This window comes from Ambystoma mexicanum, chromosome 12, assembly GCF_040938575.1.
Source record: "Ambystoma mexicanum isolate Mex_15411 chromosome 12, UKY_AmexF1_1, whole genome shotgun sequence".
NCBI classification, from domain to species: domain Eukaryota; kingdom Metazoa; phylum Chordata; class Amphibia; order Caudata; family Ambystomatidae; genus Ambystoma; species Ambystoma mexicanum.
Window position 1 is genome coordinate 46,048,003 of NC_090936.1, and position 21,711 is coordinate 46,069,713.

At 47.0% G+C, this 21,711-nt stretch overlaps 1 protein-coding gene across 9 annotated transcripts in view; it reads left to right on the top strand.

The window, feature by feature from the left end:
* The window catches only part of FRMD4A (FERM domain containing 4A), an 897,536-nt gene that overhangs the window by 749,799 nt on the left and 126,026 nt on the right, over window positions 1–21,711 (top strand). For 5 of the 9 annotated variants that reach the window (XM_069627926.1, XM_069627924.1, XM_069627922.1 and 2 more), the window contains exons 12-13: window positions 9,746–9,822; window positions 17,011–17,179. In XM_069627926.1, coding sequence (XP_069484027.1) covers window positions 9,746–9,822; window positions 17,011–17,179 — 246 coding nt within the window. The remainder of the gene's footprint in view (window positions 1–9,745; window positions 9,823–17,010; window positions 17,180–21,711) is intronic. The other 4 variants (XM_069627927.1, XM_069627925.1, XM_069627923.1 and 1 more) reach the window with 1 other exon arrangement.

Consider the following 21,711-nt stretch of genomic DNA (forward strand, 5'->3'; position numbering starts at 1 on the left):
CCGCGCTTAGAAACCTCTGGGTATTAAGTATGTTATAAATAGGCAATCATAATAATTTGTTGCAGGGGTAAAAGGTACATTTTGTCGCATTACTCACGCCTTTTTGGTCTACCCATCAATGTTGCAGCTTGTCGAGCGACCCAAAACCAATAGCAAAGTACATGTTTAGTATTTGTGAAAAGATACTCTTGACGTGTGACAGCTGGTGGGAGTGGGGCTACTCGGTTTCTTGCTCAAATGTTTTTGGAAGTGTTGTGCTCCATTAGCTGCTGGTCACGAGGAAGCAACTGCGGTCATTGTGGTATTTGACCTCCAATCCCCTGGAGCTCTGCTTTCTAAGGACGTAGTGACCTGGGAGTCACCAGTGAGTGCACTGGACAATAAGGGAAACCACTTGATTGCGGGTGAATGCGACAAGCGGGTCTGGCCCACACTGACCCCCCCTGATCTGGAGACAGCCCCCCAGGACGGCTCCATGAAATGAGGGCAATAGATGGGCGAGGGGTTCAGAGCCGCCGCTCTATGCAGTTAATTGTGGCTTCGGTGGGAGGTGACAGGACACGGAACTCGGTGAAACGCTAATTTCGAAAGGTTAAGAGCACCCGAGTTAATATGTGCGTGTTCTTTGCTCAGCTCCACGGCCAATCTCTTGTAGCACACAGGGGCAGGTCCTCTAACACTCTGTGCTCACGACATACGAGGTGCATAAGCGCCTTTGCCATGTACGTGCAACTTGCTAGATGCAAGACACCGATCAGTTTTGGCTTATGAAGCAGTAACCAGTGGAGTAACTTTGCTGAAAACGTCGGGGGCGGGGGACGGACCTTGAACTAAATCAAAGGGTCCCCGGCCAAATGAGTTGGACAAAATGGTTTGCCACATAAGTTGGGGTGACAAGCACCCTTGCCCCACTCTAAAACTACATCCACGCCAGTAACATCAAACTTTGTGCTGTATGGAGGCTCTATAAATGTGCTACTCGTGCACTAAAAATGTCTTGGCCAAATGTGCCCCTTGATTCAGTAGCAGTATGTGTGTCCTTGCATTTGTCCCTTGCACTAAAGTCCCGTTAAAAACAAGTATGACTTGTGCATAGGTATTAAAAATGATTAAAAAGTAATTTGCCAAGCACTGCCATCATGTGGTGTTGCCATTTTTATGGCCAGGCAGGGACTGGCAAACTGCTACCAATGCCACAACTGTTGTCATTGCCAATGCTTCTTTTTAAAGGATCTCACTGCATTGATTGGCTGAGAGTCCATAGGTCTCCCGGCTCGCCCTCCCCCCCACTCTCACTCTCTCTATGAACACATTATTGACTGGCACACACCTATCACCACCAGTACTATGAACTCAACTTCCTTTACAGCGATTCAGGGACCTTAAAATGTCCCTCGTGCATGCATTGTCAGGAATCGGAAGGGAAAAAAGAACAGCCCAATTCATGATAAAGTGAGCATTTCTCCCTCATGCCGAGAATGACAATGTGCGAGACTGCACCGAATAAAAAACCCGCGCCCCGCATATTCATGTAATCTACATGCAAAGTAACCTAATTCGCAAGTCGCGGCTGGAACGTCCCGACACACCCCCAGACAAAGCCAAAACAGCCACATTCGCTTCCCGTGAACAGTGCGCAGGGTCCCCCAACCAGGTCTGCACCTCGCACCACTGCCCGCGGTCTGCCAAAACTCTAACCGGCACGCCGAGTACAGGCGTACAGTTTCCCGGAAAGCATTTTCCCGGTCAAACTGAGTGTGAACCCCTGTAAACCGTCCCCGCGCCCTGCTATGCTGCGTACACACACCCCTATGTAGGATCGGAACCCGTCTGAATGCACGTACCCCTAAATCCAACATGCAAACCTACCTCCAGAGTTACGATCCCTCCCTGCAAGTCTGTACGCCTGCTTTCGGGTGGCCTAGACATCGAGGGCACTTCGCAGGCAAGAAGTTGCCCGGTCACATCCATGAATACACTTTGTCATGTGCATTTGTGGGCGTGCTATGGACTGCGAGCGGTCCGTTCTACTTAAAGGCATGGTCTAGTAAAAAATTTTATTTCAAAAATAGATAGGCAACATAAAAAAAATATACTAGCATTCTCTTTTTTAAAACTTCCTATGTAAAATTTTGAGCTATTCAAGCTCAAACTTCGCAAAAGCACGCACATGGGCGCATCCATTTTGTGAAATGGATGCCCTCCTGTGCTGGCTTTTGCTTTTGCGGCACTAATGAAGGAAAAGCCAGCCAGCTGTAGTAAACAAAAGCTACCGCTGGGTGGCTTTCCCTTCATTAGTGCTGTAGGCGGAGGACGGGGACCGGAGACCAGAGCAGGAAAGCTGCAGCTGAATCTCGGTAAGTGCTATTTATTTTAAAAAAAAAATAAGCACTAGCTGCGTTTTTTTTTCTACGTTTTCCGGGCTGGAGGAGCCCGGAAAACTTAGAAATAAAACCGCAGCTTTAAAAACATTGTATTTATGTTTGCGGTTGCTTTTGAGGCGACTGCAAACATAAATACAACGTTATTGTGTTGGAAAACGCTGCGGTTTTTCTTTCCAAGTTTCTCAGGCTCCTCCGGCTCCCCTGGGAGCACCGGAGACCCAAAGTGATAGCCACAGCAGGCAGAAACACAACGCGGTTGTGTTGGAAAACGCTGCGGTTTTTCTTTCCGAGTTTCTCAGGCTCCTCCGAGCCAGAGGAGCCTGAGAAACTTGGAAAGAAAAACCACAGAGTTTTCCAACACAATAACGTTGTATTTATGTTTGCGGTCGCTTCAAAAGCGACCGCAAACATAAATACAATGTTTTTAAAGCTGCAGTTTTATTTCTAAGTTTTCTGGGCTCCTCCAGCCCGGAAAACTTAGATAAAAAAACGCTGCTAGTGCTTATTTTTCAAAAAAAATAAATAGCACTTACCGAGATTCAGCTACAGCTTTCCTGCTCTGGTCTCCGGTCCCCGTCCTCCGCGTACAGCACTAATGAAGGGAAAGCCACCCCGCGGTAGCTTTTGTTTACTACAGCTGGCTGGCTTTTCCTTCATTAGTGCAGCAAAAGCCAGCACAGGAGGGCATCCATTTCACAAAATGGATGCGCCCATGTGCTTGCTTTTGCGAATTTTGAGCTTGAATAGCTCAAAATTTTACATCGGAAGTTTTAAAAAAGAGAATGCTAGTATTTTGCCTATCTATTTTTTAAATAACATTTTTTATTAGACCATGCCTTTAATTCCCACTTTCTGGCCTGTTCTTACTAATTTTGCGTGTTCTTCCCCCTATTCCAGCCCCTACGAGGGCCACAACCACCCCTTGTGTGGAGTTTCCCGCAAGGTACTCGGCCACACACAGAGCCGTGCTGATCCTGCACGAACTCCATGCAAGTCCCGGCAAAGTCCTGTGCAGTCGATTCCATGAATCGACGCGCAGTTTGGCGCGCAAGTTCCCTATTTTTCGTGCAAATAATTCCATGAACGGGGCCCTAAATGCATTTCTCTTTACGCTGCACCTGTGGTCTGACGAGGAACCGCATGCGCAGGAGGGAGATGGCACTTAAACTACGCACTTCAAATCGCATTCCATCAGGTTTCAAAGGGAGTCTATCATAACCCCCCTCTGCCCAGTTGCAGCATATAAGTGGTCCCTGGTTCTGAGAAATCTAGGTTCAAATATTCTGATCCAGGGAAAAATTAATATGGGTGTGAGGAATGCATTTTTGGGAGTCAGTGCCACACAGTGTGGACCTGATCCATGGAATGCTTTGCATTGTACAAAGTGACTTTTCAGTGGTGAAATAGACTTTGCACTACCAACAAAAAGTCACAAAGTTACTTTGCACTGCAAAAATACACTTTTCACTGTTCCGTGAAGCAGGGTGTTTGTTGGCAGTGCAAAGTCACTTTTCACCAGTGAAAAGTCACTTTGCACTGTGCACCAAATTCCATGAATCTGGCCCGTGTTGTGGGCATCTGCTTATATTCTGAGTATCGAGCCTGTGGCCTGCACAGTAAAACATACAATTGGCAAAACACACCTCTACTTCTGCTGGAAAGGAAGACCCAAGTGTTGAGGCAATTAAAGCACTGCCTGTGCAGGGGTGCACCACTCCAGGTGCAGCGTAACCAAAGCAGTGCCTAGAGGCCGGTGGACCCTTACTGTGTGCACTGCAGGCCTGTGTGTCTGTGCACAGAGTCGGACACAGCAGCCAGTGCAGGCATCTTTGGGGCGGGTGGATATGCATGCCAGACGTCATGGTATGCCACAACACAAACATCTAGCATGTTCTGAATTCCAGCACACTGCTAGTGTAAGTCATGGAATGACTACTACACAAGTTGGGACTGCAGAAATACAGAATAAAACAACATTGTCTATGAAAAGGTGATTATCTTTTCAACCGCACTGATGGCTGAAATGTGAATGCATATCTAAAAAGTAATTAGAGGTTTTTTTTTTTTTTTTTTTTTAAAAAACCTACGCCTAGTTTATTGCTATATAGTGCTTGGAAGGGCTGTGGTAGCGCTGTGGAAGCCTGGTGATGTAAAATGGAATGTTATTGTGTGAATGAGGGAATGCTCGTAGTAAAGGTTCTAGCCCTGCCTGGGGGATGGGAGCCAGTGGTGTTCTCACGGAGATATCTCAATATTACTTAATTATCCTTAATAAAGTAATTGCTGGAACCTACCATGTGAGCCTGAGGACCTTACACATTATGGTAATGTTGACTGTTCTCATTACGCGTGCATCATTTTAAAAAGACAGGCCGGTATAATTTCAAAAGGACAGAACGAACAGCTTTGCAATGCTTAATGTTAAATGTAACATTAACAAACTATACCAGGAACAAAGTAACTGGCATCGGGTATATTTGACTGCTGTGTTGCTTAAAAGAGACTTCTAAACTCGTATGCGCAGGTGACAATGTACCTGCGATCATCTGAAACTTAAGCACATTTTTAATTGTGGTCTAGTTTTTTTAAACTTTGCACGTTTGAAAAGTGATAAGCAAGTTGCCGTGCACGCTCATTGAAATGTACAATACTTTAAAGTCAGGTGTTGCCCATAGGCAGTGTTGAGCAGAGGCCTGGTCAATAACATATTATCTGATCATGATTTTAACTGAATTAAAATCATTCACATCAATTTTGAAATATTGCATTTGGATTTCTCTAGACCAGGGGTCTGCAAAGCTGTGGCTCTCTGGATAATTTGGATAACAGGTCCCAAGATTCTTTGCCATTGAATTTAATGGCTGTGGCTGATGGAAGTTGTGGTCCAAAACACATTGAGAACCAAAGGTTGCAAAGCCCTGCTATAGAAAGGCTGGCGCCTTGAGTTGTTTTTTTCTAGAAAGGGTGACTTACAAATGCTTTAAGCATTCATTCATAGGTCTCAGAAACCTAATGCATCACCGGCTACTTTGCTGTGACTGCCTGAAGCTAATGTTGAAGTTATATTTGCTGCGCGTTGCATACACGACTAGTCCCTTGTTCTCCAGAAGTCGCCCATGTTCACTAGGTGAGCTATACCCTGGGTGCTAGGTTTATCTCATCCTTGAGGTGCCTTTCTTTAACCCTTCTGTGGTGTTGGCTGTGGTTACGCCATCGTCTGCATGCTTTGACTCTCTAGATGTTTTGGACTACAACTCCCATCGGAATTTTCCAGAGTTGACAGTGGTGAGACATCATAGGATTCGTGGTCCACAACATCTAGAGCCGCAGATTCCAGATCTGAGCTCCACGAGGAGAGAAGGGGCTGCCAAACGATGCTGCATGGCTAATGTTTCGGAAAAATCACAAACTCAAATTAGCAATTTTATCCAGATTAATGCCACGTTTTGCTCATACGATGAAGTGTGATGTAATGTGCAACGTTTGCATATACTGCCATCATATGACCATGTACCTATACCATTTCCCAGCTGTTAGCATCACATGGCCAGGTAGTACCATTATGGCAGTGTCTGGCAACGTGCATCCTACGTCTACACAAAACCCAAAACTGTTGGCTTTGCCTTTTTTTTTTGTTTTTGTATTTTTTTACCCATATCTCAATCCCATGAAACATGGCAGGGCAGTCAGTTCTGTCAAAAAACGTTAGCAAGACTTGTACTGGTAGAGTCGTCACGCTAGTTGCTTCTGGATGGCAGGAACGCACAGGGAGAGTTTACTTTAATTTCTCTTATTGCCAGTTTAAAACCTCCAGATGCTCTTAAGACACCTACATAAGTGTAGACTGAAAAGTGCTGAACCTCTGTGTAATTAAGGGTATTTTGAATTTGTTGATGTATCTTTTTTTATTTATTCTGCAATAAAATGATTTAGGTTTTTAAAGTCCACTTTTAGAGCCCGGGTTTTGCAGTATTCTTCGAGGAGGTTAAGATTGTATCGGAGTCCTTCCTCGAAGGGCACCAGTATGAGCAGGGCATTCGCACATAGCAGGAATTCAATGTCTGATCCACCCAGTCTCAGACCCCGGGCCTCCTGGGATTCCCCATATTGTGAACGGAGGATAGCACAGGGGCAACGTGCTGGTCTTGGAAGCAAGACCACGCCGAGCAGCAGAGGTTCGAATCCTGGATCCTCGCGTAGAAACCGAATTTGTATTGGTATTAAGCGTGTTATAAGAATCTTCACCTTGCAGCTGACAGAGTTGCACATAGAATTGTCATATGTCAGCCCACACCACGGCCATATTCCCAGGCCTGGCAGCTCCACCGATTTAGACTATTCTCGTGAGCAGAGCAGGTATGATAGGATATAATAGGTTATTTATAGCGTGCTTAATACCCAGAGGTTTCTAACTGCGGACCTGGGGTTCGAACCTGTGTTGCTCTGTGTCGTCTTGCTTCCAAGAAAAGCACGTTGCCCCTGAGCTATCAGATGTCTGAAATATCCAAGGAAAAAATTCACAAAAAACTCGGTCATTACTACTTCGTTATTTTCTAATTCGTTTCTTTCTATGGATACCGGTTGAAACCACTGAGGCAGAAATTCCGGGGGATAAAGGCAGGTGGCCATCAGCCTGTGTGTTCAGTTTAGCAGAGCCCTAGGTGTGCCACCCTGGTGCAAAGGATGTGTACCTCGTGCAAAGCCATGTCAGAACATGAGGTCAAGAGGAGAGAGGATGGCGGGGTGGTTGAGGCATAAAATTTAAATGTTTGGGAAATTACCACTATTTTTACAAATCTTAGAAGCTGGAGTAATCCATGGAGAAGGTCTATATAAAAAACCTGGCATTGCTAAGATTGTGCACAAATGACTGCATTTGTGTTGAATGATGTGCCTGCCGTGTGTACGTGAACCCAAGCTATCACAAAGCGCTTTGCCACAGAAGCAGCAGGAAGTCGGCCTGCCTTTGTGGTGCTGTGTTACATGAAAAAAAGTCTCGTTCCCGCCGCTTTGATTCTGCAAACTGTTTGGAGAAAATTATAGGTTCACACAAACATTTTGAACGTTAAGCCACAAAGTCTTGGCAGGGATGCCCTGCGCTGGCGTTCCGCCCCGGCTGTACCGCAGTCCCTCCCATAACATGTGAACGCTTTCATCCATTAACGTTGGACACACCCACAACACCACACAGCCGCTGGGGGGGGGCTGGGGGGGAAGTAGCCTAATGCCATGTGTTGGGACACGTAGCTTTCATAAAAATAAAATAAATCTTTCAATTGAACTCTATTGTTTGAATCGCCTTTATATTGCAAAACATGTTATCAGGGTGTGACGTCCTTTCATCGCCAGGCTTCCCAAACGCCTGCCACATGGAAAGAATAACGAAAAAGTTACCAGAAGGTCTTCGCTGCTGACGTTATGTGCCCTCGCTTGGAACAAATGTAACCGTTTCTAACCCGTTGCTGTTCTTTTGCACTGTTGCAGCAGTTCCCAAGCAGGCCGTGCAGCCGCTCTTCCAACACTGTTGCAGTGGCACCACTGCATTTTGCACAGCCTCTCATGCATGATGACAGACAGGCCATGCAGGCTGCAGACAGCGCCGCTGCAACAGGGCCAAACAACAAACTGAGGGGTACAACTGGAAGATATGGAGTGGCGTACCCTAACTTCCAGTGATGCTTAAATATGCATTGAGTGCCCCTATTGGATAATATCAAATATTATCAAATATTGGGTAGAAGTTAAATTGCTACATACACTCTTGGGTCAAACCCAAACCGTAGCAATGGCTTCTGGTGGTCAGAAACGACCACCCATTAAGTATTAGCCATTGCAACCAAGCAAAGGTGTGCACGAGCAGTAATTCTGAGCGTAGCTCAACTGAGCCCCCATGCAAACACGCTCTGTCAACCTTATAAATAGCATTAGAACTGTGCGGCGCGTGCGCAATATGGCCCAAGTTAATACTTGCTTGGAAGTACTTAACGTGCACAGTGTTTCATGGCGTCTACCAGGGCCACAAAATGAATTACGCATTTTCTGCACGGACAGGGGCCAGAGATGGCCCCCTTCTCCATAATTTCCCGCCTCTATGCCCTTATTGGTTGTTGTGCATGCCTGTATACTGCATAGGCCCCTCCTCTCACTATGAAGGAGGGCCTTGCAGACTTGCAGTGCTGCTGCAACAATGTAAAACACACAGTGTGGCAAATAGCTAGAGTTGCCACACAGTAGGGAGTGCAACGTGAGTAGCTAAAACAGTAAGATGCAGGTGCTTACTTTGGCACCAACAATACACACTGGCCTCGATTCATGTAATATTTGCCCAGTTCAAAGTAAATTTGCACTGCTGAAAAATGACTTTGCACTGCCGACACAAACCTGATTCATGGAACCGTGCAAAGTGCATTTTTGCAGTGCAAAATCCGGGCAAAGTCATTTTGTACTGCAAAAATGACTATGCGCTGACCTTGCCCGGACCTTGCACTGCAAAAATACACTCTGCACGGTTCCATGAATCAGGGTTTTTGTCGGCAGTGCAAAGTCACTTTTCAGCAGTGCAAATTCACATTGAACCGGGCAAATATTCCATGGATCGGGCCCCAAATCTACTTGCCTGTTTCTAGGTGAAGCTAGAAACAACTTGATTATAAACAGAGCAACACTCCTTTCTTAAATGAGAAATGCGTTGTAATATTGTATTAATGCTGTTTTCAAGTTCGACTCGGTGTTTTTTTTAAACATTACAATATATTTGTCCATACCACTTGAAGCGAGTTGAAGCCATAACAGTGAGAGTTAGGCGCTATACAAATGCCGCATAATCTACCATTGGCAATACAGAGCATGGGGGATAGAGGCTTTGTCAAAAATGGGGGGTGGGCGGGGGAGTCATCATATGTAGCTTAAATCCCACACTGTCCGCCTGAAGAGCAGCGGCTGCTTTTGAATCGCACGTTGTGTGGGTGTGTTGCAGCCGCGCCTCCTAGTGGCCGGAAGAGGAGTCCCGAGGGGTGGCGAGGGGCGTAATGTCTGGGAGTGTGGCCCTCCCCCCTCCTGCACTGGGCTCAGCCCAGACGGAGAGAGCGCCCGCTTGCAAGCCTGCCTCCTGCCCGGCACCGCCGCCTGGAGCGGACTGGAGCAGTGAGGGGTGACCGGGAACAAAGAGGGGAGATCGGGAGCCGGAGAGAGGGGCAGTGCGTGTGCCAGGAGCCTGCTCCGGAGGACCCTGCGAGGGCAGGCATCTGGGACTCGCCCACCCCCGGCATTATTCACTCTCGGGTGGGAGTGGTGGGAAGGCGTGCGTCCTGCGCACACTCCTCGGCAGCCCGGCGCTTAACCTGCCCTGTGTTTCTGCGCAGATCTTCCAATGGAGGCAGCTGGAAAACCTTTACTTCAGAGAGAAGAAGTTTTCGGTGGAGGTCCATGACCCGCGCAGGTAAGAATCAAGGCATGGTGCGCCTAGAGGCTGTGTTTCTGTGCGCGCGCGCGCTGTGGAGCTGCATTTGTGTGCCGAGCATGAGCGCATGCTGAGCGCCTCTGTGCGGAATCCGCAGGTTAATTCCCAAGTGCCCGCTCAGCCTTTCATCCACCAGAGAGATGGCATGAAGAGAGTTATGTTGATGTATACCGCGCACCGCTTACCACCCAGGGGTGGTCTCCAGTGGCAGTCTGCGCGGCGTGTGTGTGCGTGCGTGTGGTGCTTTCTTTCTGCTTATTCTGTATGAGACGGGGAAGTCACATGTCTTGAGAGGTTCATTTGATCGCAGCCAATGGGCAGGAACTGCTGTTGGCAGCGCAGGTTGGCTGGGAGGGAGGGTGATCCCATTGAAATGCTTGGAGCCATGTGGCTTGCCGGGATTAGTGGCACCCTGGAAGCCAGGGTGAACATCTGTGTTTCACAATATTTTCAGATGTGGCTGAATGGCAGCACGTGCTTGTGTGTGGAACTTGGTAAAGCACTACATAAGTAAAATCCCTTCTAGGCGCTTAACTATGCTGCAATATGTTAAGCACTCGCGGCTGATTGCCAATAGGGCCGATTCGGCATTTCATCCTGAGTAAAATACATAGTGCCTGATTCGTGGAATTTTTAACACGGTGCAAAGTGAATGTGCGCTAGTGTAAAGTGACTTTGCACTGCCAACCAGGCGCGCAACGCCATTGAGCTAATCGGGCTTAACCCGCGTACCCTCTCAAAATGTGAGTTGAGGGGCTGAAGCCCGGAGAGACGCCTTTTCTGAAAACATTGGATTTAAAGTGCCACTGTGCTCATGCAGATGAATGCCTTTGCACAAACGCAGCAACACTTTAAAGCTGCTAGTTTCAAGAAAGGGTTCCCTCACCTTTCTGGTTAACCTACATCACATGCACACACCAGCCCCCTTCCCACGGATGCGAGCGAACATATAATGATCCGTTGTTTATATAGCACCTTAAACCAAAGCGCTTTACAGAGCACATATTTACATACAATATCACCCAACGGAAACTGGTACTCATTTATCGACCTCGGAAGACTGAGTTGGCCTTGCTGGGATTCCAACCTGCGACCGGCAGATCACGATCAGATCGCAGCAGCGAGCGCTCAACCCGCTGAGCTATCTTACCAGCGAGCACAAGGTTATATGTTCTTTCACATCTGAGGGGAAGGGGCTGATGTGCACACTTGCTTTTTGTTAGGCAGAGACATGGGGGACGCCTTTTTTTGAAAGTAGCAGCATTAAAGGGTGTTGTGTTTTATCTCATAATGTATGCATGTGTGCAAGGAGTGTGTATGTAATCTGTGTGTATGAGTGTATGATGTATGGGGGCTGGGTGTGCATGTAAATGAGGGAGTGTATAGTGAATGGGATGTTTAAGTGAATGAATGTGTAATTGCATGTGCGCCTATGTGTAATGCTGGGCTGCTACCATTTGATACTTGGGCCCCATACCAGACAACCCTTTGGTTTGAACAGAGGGGGCGGAGCCTCCAAGTTTCCCACACCCAGTTTAGAAAGTGGCCCCTGCCATCACCAGTTAGCCCTCCCTCCCAATATAGGTTTTGTGGTGCCCCTGCTACCAGCAAACCCCCCCCCCCCAATTCATAGAGTGGTGCAAATAGTATTTTTGCAGTGCAAAGTGACTTTGCACTGGTGCAACGTGACTTTGCACTGCAAAATTACACTTTGCACCACTCTCTGAAGTTGTTTGTTAGCAGTTTTGAACCAGCGGTGCAAAGTCACGTTGCACCACTCTCTGAATCAGGGTGTTTGTTGGCAGTTTTGCACCACTGCAAAGTCACTTTGCACCGTGCTAAACTATCCCTGAATCAAGCCCATAGTCTTCCATTAAATTTCAAAAGGCTACAGGCAGCAAGTGCTACAATTACCAAATGCAATTATCGGCTGGTATGCACGCTTACATTGAATAGACTGGTCCTGTTTCTTTTTTTTTATACTGCGTTCAATGGGGTTCGCTCTGGTCCAACCCCGCCAGTTTTGGTAAGCAATTAGAGGCCAGGTTGGATAAAGTGAACTTGCCAGCGATGATGGTCAGGTGGGAAAGTTTGTTTTAAAACCCAGCAACGGCAAGGCAGCCATTAACCCGCTACATGTTGTACCCTCAGTGACACCATGCTGGCCAGTGACATGTTTCAGGAAGGTGGCCTTTGGAAACACAATAGTGTGTGTTCTGACGCCCAGGCCTTATTGCAGAAACGTTGCACTGGTGTAAATGCATTTTTGCACGGTGTTTGCACTATGGCAATAATTGCTCTTTAGTGAAAAATGTATTCTTTCAAAGCATGTTTGCACCAGATCAGTGTTCACCCTGGTACTTACAGGGAATAGTATTACAAGTAGGACACACACTGCCCTGGTGCGAGAGTGCACAAATGAACTAGGGTTTATGCGCCTGCAGCCATGCATGAAGATGTCGCACTCCATAACTTGATATTTTTCTGCCCATGCCTTCTTCCTCCCCCTTGGAGCCTGCTTTTCTCCAGGGCATGGCCGGTTGCATCAAACACTTCCGTGCTCCGCCAACTCGCTACCGCAGTGGGCTCACACCAATGCCTCTCTGCCTTTGTTTTCATAAAGTGTTTTTCTGAAAACACTTAACAAGTTACTTGTTCCTAGTGGAGAGGGGTTTTTCAGGCTTCGGTGCCTCAGGCTCGCGACATGTTTCGGCTAAGCATTTTCTCATTTCGTGTCAGAACAGGGATGAGCCTATCACTTGCTTGGTTGGGCCCAAGATTTAGTGATTAGCAAAAATGCACCCGAGCTGCTTCTTTTGGGTCCAATAAAAGCATGCACCCAATCCTGTGTTTTCATAGGTTGGGCCTCCCATTTTGCCAGTAGACCTAAATGTGTATTGGCCCGGTAGTGTCCTGTGCTTGGGTCAGGGATACCCTTTCTTACTGTGGAGGCCTGAGTGCTAATCTGGACTTTGCCCTCTCACCAAATGATGTTGATGAGATGGCAGGATCATGCAATCTCTCTGTGTGACCAACTTCCCTCGAGTGGAAAAACTTTACGCATTTGCAAACAATACCAGCACTAAGATGGTGGTCCAGAAATCTTGAACCTGGGTGAAATTTTTATATCTATGTTGAGAACGGTATGTCCTCTCTAACGGTAACTCCCCCAAACCGCCCTGACGCCGGTGACTCCCTTTACGGCGCACCGGGACCCTTTCCAAATCAAGCATCTCATCTTGGAGCCATGCCAGCACTGGCTTCCAACAAACCAACAGAGGAAGGAAACCCATTTGATGGCTGGCCTATAAATCCCTGGGAAGCTGCTTCCCCACCTTTCCATCTCTATCAGCCTTAATGACACTAGGGTGGACCACTGAGATCCTTTTAATCTTCCAGAGTATGGTGAGGGATCTCCAAGCGGACAGGGCTTCCCCGAAAGAAATCCTCGATCCAAGTCTGGCTTCCTCAAACTCAATAGAGCTTTGATGACTAGGTCTTGGACATCTTTTTCCAATGGATTCTTGGGGTGCACGCACACAATGTTTGCAGCAGAAGAATTCTACACTCCAGAATTTGTACACTGGTATAGCTTGCCCACCCAGCATCGGAAGGCGCCAAGAAGACCTGGCACTTCCCTGAGTGCAGGAGAGAGTGAGGGCAGGAGAGAGGAAGAGAGCCACCTGCCCGATAAGTGGTCTTAACGGTTCCGATAAGTTACAGGCAGTGGTCTCTAAACCAAGGCTCGCCACATGTTTTGGACTACGATTCCCGTGATGCTTCTCCATTGACTAGGGTGGCTTGTGCGGATAGGAGTTGTAGTCCAAAACATCTGGAGAGCCAAAGGTTACAGACACCAGAGTAAAAAAAAAATATAAATGCTACATGGCAGGGCCAGTAGGCGTTTGTTAGGTAGCAGCACTGGTATTGCAGGTGGGACAAAACTGCTCCTATCCAGCACAAAGGATGGGGCGGTGAGCTCCAACGGAGAGCCTGCAATCTATGGCTCTCCCTATGTTTTGGATTACAACTCCCCTCAGTGCTAGCAAGCCTAGTGCACGGAGAGAGGTCGCCTGTTTATTTATTTATTTATTACCTGTAGCAGCCACACTAAGCCCAAGGCCATCAAGGCGCTGTTACAGATCAGGTTACACAAGCATGGTTGTGCATCGCGGTCTGAAACATCTGGCAAGCCTTCGGTTGCAGGCCACTAGCTTACAAAAACACCTCCCTCCCCTAGTAGACGTTCACCTCCAGAAAATGACACATTTTACCAAAAATCGCTCACATTCAATAGTTGTCCCAGAAGACTGTCAGGGCCCCAGTTTATTTCGGTCCCCGTAGATCTGTGTAAAGTAATAATTATACAAATGCAGATGTATTTTTATTTAAATGTGCAGGGCCGAGGCATTGCCCAACTTGCTGCACGCCTTTCCTTTCAAATACTACTTTCAGTTACACTGTTTCTTCCAGCCTTGGCAACCGGAGACACATGGGCGTAATTTTAGGGGGGGGGGGGGGCAGGGGTGTTTGTCCCCCCCAACTTTCATGGCAAACCATTTTGTCCCCATTAATTTGGCTGGGGCACCTTTTCTTCAGATGTCATGTCCACCCCAACATTTTCAGCAAAGTTACTCCACTGCAGAGACAGCTCGAGCCTGTGGTGTCCCGGGCTACCGGAGGCTTTTTAGTTACATGTGTCCCCAGTCTGGCAATGTATACCCATTTTCACGGGGTCCTTTGCATAGCATGGCGTTACTTTTAGCTTTAAAGGACACGAGCCATAGCAGCGGGTGCATTCACAGCACTTTGCCAGTGCACCTTCTATAATGCACCACGAGTCTTACCCACTCACAGTTAAGGAACACTTCCGGGATAGAAACCATACACGTGACAGTCACTGGATTGTCTGGGCTGTCAACGAGGTGTCACTCACTAACAGCAGCCTTGGGGAGGTTGGGGGCGGAGGGGCTGGCGGTGCAACTCCGAAGTGCCTGCCTTCAACAATAGACCCCTGTGTTTGGGGGTGGGGGCATTACCCGCTCATTAACTGTTCTCATTCGTAAAGCTTCTCAAGTGCCAGCATTGACAGGCACAAGGCAAAACGTGTCTGTGATTGTTAATCATCACTGGCAGTGCCGTGTGATGAGACTTTAAAGTGACAAAGGCCAGCGTGGCATTTAAAGAGATGTTGCTTGAAATTGTAATAGTTAAAAAAAAACATCTTTTAGAAAACGTTTCAATGCACGCAATTTAGGTTTCTGCCATTATTCTAGGGTGAAGTCCCCTGAAAGCAGCGGGTATGTGGTTTGTAAGCGTTCTCGTGGGTTTCTGCCATTACTCTAGGGTGAAGTCCTATGAAAGTAGGGGGTATGTGGTTTGTAAGCGTTCTCGTGGGTTTCTGCCATTACTCTAGGGTGAAGTCCCCCGAAAGCAGGGGGTCTGTGGTTTGTAAGCGTTCTCGTGGCGTGCACCTTCTCCCAGTGCACCTTTTTAAGGGGCGAGTTGTGGTTTTGTGGGACGTGTTTTTGCGTCTTTGAAGGGGGCGATAGCCGTCTCTGGGCTCGCGGACACCCGACACAACACACTCGAGTGCGGCGCTCACGCCGCTCACACGTGGGTGGGGGTCCATCCCACCCGCTCCGGGGACACCGGAACACAGCACATGGCCGGGTGGCAACCGGCTTACCTCGGCCCCAGGCTGGGGTCGCCACCCTGGCCCGACTCACAGGGCCAGGTGAACACACAGGGACGGCGTTGCCCGGCAGGGGCACCGTCTGGACGGCGTTGCCCGGCAGGGGCCCGTCCTAGAGCTGGGCCCCGTCCTTGGGCCCAGCACACGTGGTGAGGCACACTCATTGTGCTCGCACAAACACACACACACACACGCAGAGTCGAGCTGGTCTGACTGACGAGCCGGAAATATACACACACTTGGAATATACCATGTCCCCCTACAGGGGTGACATGCAACAGGTGTGTGGCAGCCGCGTTGCCCCTGCAGGCAACACTCCTTCCAAGCTCCTCTAAACCCAGCTCGGGGGTCTTGTTCAGAGAGAGCGGGAGTGTGTGCCCTGCAGAGCAGGAGTAAGATGCTGAAACGGAACCTGGCAGCACCCGTGGCAAAAGCGGAGGTCTCTGTGTGCGGGGTGTCGCGGAAAGGGGCCGTCAAACCACTGAGGATAATTCTTGCATGTGCTGTACGTGTGTCCTTCACGCTCGGGCGGTCCTGGCTACTCATTGACCTGGTTAAGAATGCACACTTTCCCACAAAACAGAAATAAGCCGAGCTGTATGAACTGGGTGGAGGAATTGCCAAATCTAATGCACTGTTTAGCTGGAGAGCCTGCTCATTGAGTGAAACATTTGCTGCCAGTGGTCGCAGTGTACGAAAAGAAGTAGTGGAACTATGTTCCCTGCAGGCCTGAACCCACTCCCCACAAACCCCATCACCACACCCCCTCCCACACACAATACACACCACCAAACACTTGCACCTGCTGTTTAAGGGAACGTTTAGTGCAGCGCACTCAAAGGGCAAGTTTCAACTTCTTCTTACACTTTTATTTTAAAGCTAAACAATCCTGGAACGGTTTCTTTTTAAAATAAAAGTATAGGAGCTGTCAAAGGTAATTAAAAAAAGTAGAGGAGCACCGCTCCCGACTGCTCCCGCTCACTTCGACCACTGCTTGCTGCTGAGACCACAGTGTAGCCTGCAGGATGCCACAGCTTCTAACCCCCGGCCATTCCAGCTCAGCCTTTCATCTTTCCAAGATCTGTGTTTTTATTACCAGTGCCACGAAACAGCAGGTGTTGGAGCACTAAAAAGCCGGCTTGTATGTACAACATACATACAGACAATAATAAGCCATTATTATTTCTCTGGCTAACACAATGGGGGATCAGCAACCTGCAGCCCTCCAGATGTTTTGAACTACTACTCCCATGATCCCTCACCATTGACTATGCTGGCTAAGGCTGATGGTAGTTGCATTTCAAAAGGTTGCAGTGGAGGATATAAGTGTGCATGTACCGTGGTGCGTTTGGGGTCTGCTGTGGTGGTCTCTGGGCATGCCCGTGTTCTGCTTGCTGTTCACGCTGTTAAACACTGCTCAGTGGGTTGATGCTTTGTTTCCACCTTTTTATCTCCTCCTTCTGTATCCTTAGGAAGTCACAGCCCATTCTTTCTGCTTCTAGGGCGTCCGTCACCCGGAGGACTTTCGGACATGGTGGCATTGCCGTACACACGTGGTATGCCTGTGCCGCCTTGATAAAGTCCATATGGGCTATGGCCATAAGTCAACACCAATTCTACCTGGATAGAAAGCAGAGCAAGGTAAGAAACTCGTGTGGTGGGGCCGAAAATGGGATGATGTCATGTGATGTTTGCAGGAGATCTGTATAGCGCCATAGACAGCTTCAGGGAAGCACATGCCAACTACAATGGCATGAATAGGCCGCATATGTATAGCTGACGCTAGCTTGAAAGCGATAGAGTACCGTTCAAAACAGTGTGAGTCGTATCAGGAGAACGTTTCGCGTTGGACGTAAAGTGTCATTATGGAGCAATGGTGTGATCTTGAAGATCAGGGTTTTTGGCGCTTTAAGATACGATATATGTCATTTATAACGCGCTTAATACCCAGACGTTTCTAAGCGCGGACCCGGGGATTGAACCTGTGGTGCTCCATGTCATCTTGCTTCCAAGGCCAGCACGTTGCCCCTGAGCTATACTCCCGAGACTATCCACAAGGGTAGAAGAGAGGGAGGGGCAATCACATTTCCATTTAAATGTTATTCCAGAGTCCAGGGGCCTAGCAAGAGAAGTCCTGTTTTCTAGTTCTTTCCTTCTTGCATCTCTCATATTGGTATCACTACATATTATCCCGAGCAAAAATATCACCGTCTATATGGTCGTCTGGAACGGCCATAGGCAATATTTTTGAGGGGGATAATTTTGGGGTTTTTAGGAGCGGGCGTTGCAGGAGTGTCCCCTGCTCCTTTAAAAATAATGCAGGGGTGTCCCCCGCAGGTTCCATGCCTTAATATCGCCTATGTATGGCGATATTAACACATGCAACACTCACATTATAGTCTGACGATGGTGTAGTTTCTGGTACTGCCAACTGCTCCAGAGAGGGTTCAGAGTTTCCTCCAGGTCGGAGGCAACTTAGGTATAGCTTTGTGAGTGATGCAATCCTTTCTGAAGATGTTTTAGGTCACTGATAAATGTAACACCTTGTTTAGGTCTTTTCTCACCTAGTGGAGCAAAACTATAGGTTTGGTTAAAGGTAGATGGCAAATGAGTATGCATACACATCCCCATAGTGATTTACAATCAGTGTTTCTGACACTAGATTTGCTGAAAGATGAACCTTCGGTGTTGACTGTAGTGGTATTTGGTTGAGTACCAGATGTCCACGGTCTGACAGAACAGTATTTGTTTTGTTCTTCTTTCCTTGTTCAAAGCATGTCCTTGCATTGTGCTATTACTGAACTTTCATGATTATCACTTGTCATGTGTGAACTTCAATGCTGCGTTCCAGCCACGGAATTGATGAAGTCAATTGATGCATTTGAGGCTGACCTTGACCTATGACACAGAACTATGACCTTTGAGCTGCTTGTATTTCTTGCTCATAGTTTGGTTGATCCCTTGTGCTACTCTAGTTTGAGTCTCCGCATGGGACACTAACCAGCCCTGGACTACCTTGGCCTGCATACACAAGGGTGATTATTAGGGTTCTCAATAATGTATCTATCAGTTTTATGGCGGGTTCCGTGGGGGTCAGTAATGCGAGGCGGACAACTGTTTGAGGATTTATCAACATATGCCATTTTATTAAATAAAAGAAATTGATTCAAAATGCTTGACTATCCCTACTCTGCTGGGATTTTTCCTGCTTACCCAAAGCTAAGGGGAAACACTCTAACACAGATAACTGGCCCCCACACTAAGCAACAAATGCACAAGGAAAATATATGGCAATACAGCATCACATGAACAACATTCACAGGCTTCGAATAACCTGCTAATGTCCTGGGTGATTTCCGTTCCCCAGGATCCAATGTCAATTCTGTTAGTGTTTATAACCAAAGAAAGAAATGTCTCAAATCAGTTCTTGATTGTTCAATGTCAATGTAAAAGTGTAACCACCAAAGTTCTAATGATACCACATCTCTTGTCCCTGGTGAAATATCCACTTTACACTTACATCAAATAGCACCAATGGTAATCCTAGCTACGATGCATTGCCGCCTCTCCAAGAATACTTACCAAAGAAATGCAACATCCCCAAATATTGGTGACACACAGTTCTTGCTAAACAGTTAGTACCCTCTTGGTTACAGTTTTAAGATTCACAATGGTATATTTGTCAGGATGGCTTCTCAGCGCTGCTGCTTCCACTCCCAACAACTTCACTTCTACTTTATTCACTATGAGAACAGTCACCTTTGCCTCACTGTACTCCACTTTGCTTAGACTACTACCATGTTGCATCTACTGTCAACCAGATATACCACCACAGCTTCAGTACTCTGGACTACGTCCACAGCTTCAATGATTTGTACTTTTAGACAGGCTTTGACAAGACGTACTTAAACCACTTTAAGTAGGCAATGCACTCTTCCTTTATGTAACTCTCTTCAAAAGGGGCAGCCTATTTGCCTCTCTTGTCTATCAGCCATAATAACAACCTTGGTTTGCCTTTAGGACTCACTTCTCTGTGTTCCACAATCTCTGGCCCTATGGGTTGTGTCAACTTCAGAATAGTCTTTACAAGCAGCTTGTTTTCCATCCCCAACTTTATCTGCACCTTTCTGCCAGCTATTAGCCAAGTAATTACCCAGAACCCTTGGTGCTACTATTCTAGATTCAGGTAATGCTTGCACACTTGTATCTTAGGCCAATGAACTGCTATTAACTTCACAGTACAATTAGATTGCTTCTTAACTCTGAGAGAGGATGGTTTCACTATTAATATGGGGAGACTCTTGGCTTGGGCAACGTTTCTTCGCTTTTTCAATAGTGACTACACTTTAACTTCCTATAAATTAAAGGTATGCCGTGTTAAAGTAAAGAATATGATTCAGTCTCTTTAGAAATCACAATTAGGAACACGCGGCCACTTCTTGATGTCGTTTTCAAGGTTTAAAGATTGGTATAGAACTGTAGTCCTGTGACCACTCCTTTAGATAGTAACAGTCTTTCAAAGATTGAACAATGAGTTTAAGCAGCGTTAGCATCCCACGAGAGTAAAAATTCCTTTCACATTATACGCAAGTGCTACATTTCCATTGTTCGATTATTTCAGCTTCAAATAACTTCTTAAACATTTTTTTTTTATTGTGCATTTGGTTAGACAATTAACCTTAAGCACACCGTCATTAATCAACAGCAGAAATGTATAAAAAGAAAGGTACAGCCGAACAGTTTTTCTTTAATAAAAAACAACATTCATATAAAAAGGTTAAGAAAAGATCAATTATAACTATATACTGATCTCTGATTAATAAGCTTATCCAATTTCTATGTAAATTTGTCATGGCAATTCATATTTCAGGCAATGGAATAATTTTCTATCTTGTTTTGTGCCTTTTTCCACACACAATACGCAGCATGAGTTATCACCAGAGAGCTAGCCCCTATGAGTTTGTTCCAGAATAATCTAAGAGATCACTGCACTGACCGTAATTCCGCAGACGAAAATGTTGACGACCATTACGGCGCAGCGCAGTGATCAGATAGCTCACAGTGGCCCGCACCCACCTACCCCACTCCCTGCCAGCCACTTACCTTAACTGCGGATCACACAGAACTGTGCCGCTGACTTCCCTCGATTCTGCAGCATCAGTTCCTACCCACTTACGTGGGTTGGCGCAGGTGCCACAGGGACCTTTCTTTTTTTTCTATCCCTAAATCGTTCTTGTCTCCCGCCCCCTGTTTAATGGAAGCCGGAGACACCCCTGCAACCCTGCCACCGCCGACTCCCCATTACCACAACTAATAGGAGCGGGAGACACCCTTGCTTCGATTAGTCGCAGTACTGGGGATCAGCATTTATTTACTATGCAACGGTGCACTTTTAGTCCTAGGCGACTTTTGGGAGTTGCAGTCAATGTATGGTCCCTTCCAGAATTGATCTCCCTGTATGTTCTCCATATCTTGTACAAATGTGTTATACCCCTTGTGATATTGCTCAGCCAGGTTAGGGCACTGTGTTAATATAGGTGTGGCCGATTCTACCTTTGACTTGAATAACCTACACAATCTCATATCACTAGGCACTCCACTCCTAGCCCCCATGTATTAATGTGTAACTAAAATGTTAAAGCAGAGATAACTCACAAATCTGAATACCTCTTTGCTACAGAGCTTGGTTATATAAGCGCAGAGTTTATTGTACAGGAAGCATATAATTTTTTCCTGCTGAGATGGGCAATAGGGGTTGCCCTGTTCTGTCGATCTCTAAATGGATGTTATCAAAGTGATCATATGCCGTTTCCCGTAGGGCCCTCAAAAATTGGTTAGGATTAGGGGACTGCAGTCTTCCCGCAAAGGGGCCTACAAGTGTCAGACCACTGTTGGGGGCATTACATCAGAGCTATGTATAACCTGTATAACAACTTCTATTCTCTTTAAATCTTTCGTGAGTTATCAGGGAACTGGACACTGTTGCCGGCAATGCTCAAGCAAGGTGTTAGAATGCTGTGCTTCACTCACCAGCTTCTTTGACACTTACTCTGCGGGTCGCACTGCTTCCATGCCTTCTGCAACAACGTCTATTACTTCTTGCTTTTTAGGGAAACACACCCCTCCTCTGTAAAGGTGTTTCTAGTCCAGCCACGCGTTTATGGAGCCCCTCT